The 7,135-nt window shown below is 31.4% G+C and overlaps 1 protein-coding gene across 4 annotated transcripts in view; it reads right to left on the reverse strand.

The window, feature by feature from the left end:
- The window catches only part of LOC106457110 (polyhomeotic-like protein 2), an 80,610-nt gene that overhangs the window by 37,926 nt on the left and 35,549 nt on the right, over window positions 1-7,135 (reverse strand). For 2 of the 4 annotated variants that reach the window (XM_013916493.2, XM_022382923.1), the window contains exons 4-5: window positions 5,413-5,655; window positions 2,523-2,780 (exon numbers count right to left, since the gene is read on the reverse strand). In XM_013916493.2, the coding sequence (XP_013771947.1) occupies window positions 2,523-2,780; window positions 5,413-5,655 (501 nt within the window). The remainder of the gene's footprint in view (window positions 1-2,522; window positions 2,781-5,412; window positions 5,656-7,135) is intronic. The other 2 variants (XM_022382925.1, XM_022382924.1) reach the window with 1 other exon arrangement.

Below are 7,135 nucleotides of genomic sequence, written 5' to 3' on the forward strand. Positions count from 1 at the left end.
ATTTGACTTAGTTTGTCGAAACTATTGCCAATATGCATAGAATTACACCATCGATCAAAATAAACCTCTTTTTCGTGGGCAAATTCCATACAAGTTTGATTATCTTGTTTGCAATAACCTCGTAATTTTTGGCAATAAGTCTCCGGTACTAACTCGTATGCTTTGAGAATAGCTGCTTTAACCTTATCATAATTCATACGATCTTCTAAAGAAAGAGTGGCATAAGCTTCTTGTGCTTCACCAGTTAAGACACTTTGTAATAATAATGACCATTTTTCGGTGGCTATCCCATGGTTTGGGCAACCTTCTTAAAATGTTGGAAATATTTATCAACTTCATTTTTGTTGAATGGTGGTACTTTAACATATCAATTAATTTCAAATTTGTCATTTTGCCTTGGTCGATCGGAGTTCAGTCTAATTTCCATTTCTTTTAGTTTCTTTTTAGGCTTCAATGTGGGCCTTTTTGGCCTAGAGACATTTATTTTCTCTTTCAGCTTCAATACGTACATGTTTTTTCTCAGCTACGATGCAACCCTCAATATATTATGTTATGTATTACAATTTATCCCGGATGAATCTCCAAGTTATAATGCAACGTATTATAATTTTGAATAACCTGAAACTGAGTTAAATGATAATTTAGATTGAGAAATTAAATAAATGTTGATATGTATCCAATTTATGACCCTTGCAAACAAGATTGATACACACAGTTTTTAATAACACAATTTACAATAACAGTTATTACAAATAATGATCTATGTATAAAAGTTGTATAAACTTATAAACAATATTTAGTCCTCTATCTGGTCTAGAACTTCCTTGATATCTCATCTAGGGTTCACAATGAGCAAATTAATTTTGAGTAGATGAAGATAGAATTCACTTAACAGGGAGCTAGCTAGCTCTGTGCTCTTTGTCAGCCACATACTGAGTTGTCCACCGATGAAGTTATATAACAATTTTCATAACAATACTAATGTCTCATGTGAATCCGCTGAAGTTAATTGGTTATAGCTTCTGAAGTTTATATATAGGATACCAACTATAGCAAACCAACAATATAAGAGTTTCTCAAAATTTAAGCTTACACAATATAAACAATACACCAGTATTTACATACATACATATATTGTTGATTCTTACACTTGAGAATTTTCTACAATCTTAGTGAAAAGGCGGGAATTTCACAATACAGATTTAACAGTACAAGTTATCTGCATTTCTAAATATAAATTTAACTTAAATAAACATTGATATTAAAATAGATATACGATAGTAAATCTATCACACACATGATATGAGCAGAAGTGAAAAACATTTGCACTCAATCACTACTTAACAAGATGTGTTAGTTCAAGAGAATCAAACGGAGGGTGCATCAGGAGGGTGTGTCTCACTCTTATTGGTGGAGGATTGTTGCATTATGATTTACATGCAAGATGCAGTTGAACCACGTTGATCGCAGGGTACATGCGAGTTCAAGGATAGTGGCATATGAAAAACATTTTGTGTATAGAGGGCAACACTGAATAATAGCTAAAAATGTGAAAAGAAGTAATGTACAGTATCTGAAATATATAAGAGTTCCTTGCAAAGAATAATGGTAGGCCATATCTTATGTTCAAGAGGTACTTCAATACTTTTGGCAAAGCAGTGTAAAATTTATTTCAAAATTAAAATTTGTTGCTCAATTTTTTGTTTTGCCATCATCAGGAAATTTTGACTTACATTTGAGATTTTCATTACTTTCAAGCAGACATAATTCATATAATTAGTGAATCCATAATTTCATTCTTTCATTTCATAAGCTATTGATTTTCTACTGTTTTTCTGATCATCATTGTAACACCAAAAAATTTCAGGTGTTTTATGACTGTTCTACTGGTCTAGAAACTGCATGTCAAACCATTTTGAAAGCAGTAAGCAATATGTATATCTAAAATTCTTTGGATACTGCTGAGAAGAAGACACTTGAAGCACACACACATGTACAACTTTTATATTTCAAATTAATCTAAACATTATATTCAGTGACGATTTAAGAATTTTACAAGTTGCTTTAAACTGTGTATAATTTTAGTCTTTTTCTCAACATTTTTATATATACCTTCTATAAAGTTTCATTGATAATACTTACCTGCCAGTTAGTTTGATATGAATATGAATTGAATAATTGTTCATTCACCTTCTTCGTATTACCAGATTTATTATATTATTCCAATACAGAAGGTTTTATAGTTTTGTCTATAAATTTTTTTTATAACATTCTTGCTTGAGGTTTCTACAAATTGTGTAGATAAAAAGTGGATCATTTACTACCAGCTTTTTAAATATATTTGATTAAGGTGAAACACAATTAATTGCGCATGTTTATTTTTTTCTGGCATGTATGCAAGCTCTTCCTACTTTTGATAAACTGGTAGAGCCATCACTTCTACCAAAAGTTGTTACAATGAACAATAAGTTAATAGATTCTTTAATGATATTCACTATCTTAGTGACAATCTGAAAACTCACAAAAGGTTGCTTTCCTCTTGAGCTATCACCGATGGTTTTATTCTGTATAGGAAGAATGGATGGCTGGCTGGAAATCACTCCTAACTGACCAATGACCACTGCCTGTTGGCTTGTGGTGGAAGGGGCAAAACCTGACTGACCCTGGATAACAGCAGTAGACTTTGCTGAGATCACCTGGCCTACAACACAACTTTTCCCACCTGTTGCGATAACTTGCCCTCCTCCAGACACAAGGTTGGCCGTACTAATCCCACTTCCCTGAGTAAAAATTATAAAATCAACAATGTCAGTCCCACCTTCCAAAGGGAAAAAGTGAAAAATAGAAGCTAGTGTACAAAATGTATGACCAACAGCATACAAGGCAGTGAGTCGTTATAACCATTTGTAAATAACCTGGTGGTGAAAAATTAAAATTTGTCTGTATAAGATCACCAACAACTTTTCTCACCCTTAGTTTCCTCAAAATAGTAGTCATTTGTGTAATCCTACTGTAAATTATCACAGGGTCACTTTTCCGTAAGTACCCTTGCTAATTTAATGCGTTATTTTTAAGAAGCTTTAAGGCAAATACAAAAAGTTAAACTTTTTTCTGAAGGGAAAATGATAGAGATCATTGACCAAAATGCAGCATAAAATCCTGCAAATTTTAAATGTCCAAACCTACACAATTTCTAAGCTAACATGTTTGATTCAGTAGAAGCATATAATAACCTACTGATAGAGAATGTTGATTTTTGTTTTTCAAGATAATTTTTACCATTTCCCACAAGGGTATATATACATGTACCTACTGTATTTGCAATTCTGAAATTGAAGAAAATTAACAGATGCAAGTTTATTTCCTTCTTAATCAACAGATGCTTGGAAATGAATATAGTTTCATGACCCCAAGTTAAATTGCATTTCTTTTTAACTTATGGATGCATGAAGTAGAAATTTCAGAACCCACATTAAACAAGAAGTAAACAAAAAGGTTTACAAACAATGTGTTACCCAAAAAACTTTTTTAATAAGTGAAACTCTACTGTGAGTTATATAAACAGTAAATTTAACTGACCAGTCTCATAATAAGTTTTATAAATGATTATTATTATTATAACACACTATTACAAGATATTCTACAATGAAATCTATTGTGTAGCATTTGAAAATTTTAATATTTGGCATTGTTGTATTAATAGTGTTACCGATTGCTAACCAAAATAAATGTTTCAAAACAAAAAGCATATATTGTTCCAACCTTAACACTTTTGAGATAAAAATAAATTATTTAGCAATTAAAAGCCTATTAAGAAAGGCAATTATTTTGTTACTAATAACAAAAAGTAAGCAAAATTATTTTAGTAAATAAATGATTCATCTTCTCAAACATGATAACTAATTCATTTTGCCAAACTGAATGATCTTTTAGCTTCCTCAAGATTTATAGAGTTGATCATCCACACAAGATTCATTTCTCATTTGATTTTCCAATGAAATAATAAAATAATGATAATTGTAGATTCTGTGCCACAAATAACAGGTTTGAATGATGAATCAATCCACAGATTCACTGCACTTGAAAATAGGTATCAAAAAAAATGTAAATTTTATATCTGGAAGTTAGTTATATAATTTGACCTTCATGTATATCAGTTTGGCTTACATTACATAAGCTGAATGATTTAAGTTGTTCTAAACTTGGGTCAGAATAAACATATGCTGTTAGAGAAATCCAAGAGACTAAATTTCATGAGGGAATACATTTATTATGTTTAAGTTATGTAAGCAATTGCTTACCGAAAAGTTTCACACCCACAGACCACGTGATCTGATGAAAAATTATAACAGTTATTAATTCTAGCTTTTACTAAGTTACCATTGTAACAGCTTTGTCATATTACGAAAGAAAAAACTTAATTACAAGATGATAAAAAAAAAAGCACTGCTACTAAAGACAAGTGATAATTGTTGTAAATTATATTAAAATAAAACAAAGAGCATCACACTGTTTGAGTTCGTTTATTTGGAAAACAAAGAAATAAAGATCAAGTTGACACACCAGGATCATTCAGAAAGATACCAGCAAGAAATCGTACCCCAGTAACGGTAAGAAAATTGTGCCATCTTTTAACAGATGAGATTGAAAATCCAAGAACACAAAGGTCAGTGGAAAAGTGATCCATTGCCCCAGGTAATAGCATAATCAAGAAGGATTTCTGTCTGGAAAAGCACCACAAGTCACATGTACAGAAATTGCTGTTACAACATTCGGTTAACCATCACATACCTCAAGCAGTTGGAGAATGTAATGGGTGTTAATGCTATTCAATAGTAAAAAAAGGTGTTCAACTTGCCACATGCAGCACCTACAAATTTATGTGTGTGATCAGCCTGTTGAAACAAACACTTAGAAACTGTCATACATGTACACTATATGGATTATGAAAACCTCGCAGGAAGATGTAGTGTGCTTTAGACAAGACAGCCTTATGATGAAGCCTTTTGCAATTGTAACTATTCTGCAGGACTATTGTCAAAATACATAATTATCAATTAAAGCATGACTAGATGTGGCAACATGAACTGTAATGAACTGGTGAGATTCCAAAATCATTTTTATTTTCTATAGTGAACCTCTGTTATAAACCAACTTGTAATTTATTTCAAAAAGTCTTGTCACATGCACTTTTTGAGAATTACCACAGAAAATTACGTATTCTACTAGGAGCAACAAAAGAAATGGAACTTCTCTCTTTTAGATTCATAGACTTTTCCAAAATATTAAGAAATATTTATGAAGATGTTAAAAATTAAAGATTTTAAGGAAATATTAAAATGTACAATTGTTTTTGTTCTTCCTTTTACCAAAGAAAGATACTTAGAAGTAAAAATATCAACTAACACAAACCTTCCCAACTGTGTTAACTGACTGTATTGGTGTTGCTGGAATGAGAGTTGGACCTGTGACAGCCACTCCTTTTTGGTCCATTGGTCCTTTGTTTTGTAGCTGGAAGCTAAGAGTTGGTGCAGATCCAATGTTCTGCAATGTTGGACCCATGCTAGCTTGTTGGAAGGTGAGATTTCCAGGTAGAAGCATATGTTGCTGAGGGTAAAGCTGTTGCAAACAACTTGGATTGTGGATTACTTGAACCTATTAAAAAAATAAATAAAAATATTATAATAAAGAATACCATATACGCCCAATTATAATGCACTCTTTTTTCCTCCAAATACCTCCCAAAACACTGACTGCACATTACATTCACACACATTCAATTTTGTTAGGTATTTTACTAGAAGCTATCACTAAAAATCATTAAAGCATCATTAATTAAAAGGTTTCAAAAATGTTGCATAGTCAATGCAATGGATGGTATGAATGATGACATGCTGTGAAAAAGATGAAAATTCAAGGAAACAAGTCTAATAAATCCAATGGTAGTGACAATTCTAGCAATGACAAAACTTTATGGGAAGATGAATGATTAGCTTAGTGTATTACCATGTAAAAACTTTTCAATAAATTTTGTAAAACTGATACAAAAAAATTTAATAAAAGATTTCTAAGAATATTTAGTATATCAATAGTTGTTTACTGTATTTAAAAACTATTCAATACATCTTATACAACTGATGTGTAAAAAAACAAATGTTCTTCAATTTAACCTTTCAAAATTGGGTGTGCATTATATTCGAACACATACACACACACGTGTATCATACAACTAATAATAGCGATAACAAATTTTATTTAATTAGGAAATTACTGTGGTTCCCTAGAGATGTATAATTTGTACTATTTTGATGCCTACACGAGTCAGTTATTTTTCCTTGCCCATTTCTTTCACAAATTACTAAATCAATATAATGAATTAGAAGTAATTATTGAACATTTAGCATTAAAATTATGAGTCAATTGTACAAAAACTGCCATGTTCTGGTGGCAGTTTTGAATAAAAGAAAATCTATTAGACCAATTTCTCATATAAAACTTTGCATGAGTTTAGGATTCCAAAAAAATGGAGTGAAACTGCCATGATATTGTTTTGGTGTTGATGAAAAGTGTTCTTAAAGCAAGACCACTTTTGCTCAGTATTACTCAATTTAGACCTTCATTTGCACTGTAAGAATGAGACCAGTAACAAATCTTATTCCAGCAATGGTAAGAAAATTATGCCATATTGTAACAGAGACTGAAAATCCATGAACACAAAGGTCAGTGGAAAAAGTCATCTATTGCCTCAGGCATCAGCATAACCAAGACATCTAGGACACATTGTATACTACTTATCAGAAACAACAAATGTTCTTTAACTATTTTTTAAGACTTCCAGTCACTGAGGTTCTAATCAATTATATCCAAATTTGTCACTCACTAAATCTAAGAAAACAAAAGTTGCTAAAATGGGAAGAACAAAGTATCTCATTCTTACTATTCCTTCTGCTGCAGTTTCCTTGTCTGTTTTTAATTGGACTCTAATGTTTTTGGATGATCTCTCCTTCTGATTGCTTTAACTTCAATAGGAACCTCACCATGGCTGCATTCACAACATTTGTATTTTGTGCAAACATCACACCTTCCAACCTTTGAACATTTTCTCAGTGTATATTCACTAATTTTATGCATAAAT

This window comes from Limulus polyphemus, unplaced genomic scaffold (genome assembly GCF_000517525.1).
Source record: "Limulus polyphemus unplaced genomic scaffold, Limulus_polyphemus-2.1.2 Scaffold293, whole genome shotgun sequence".
In the NCBI taxonomy this organism is placed as follows: Eukaryota; Metazoa; Arthropoda; class Merostomata; order Xiphosura; family Limulidae; genus Limulus; species Limulus polyphemus.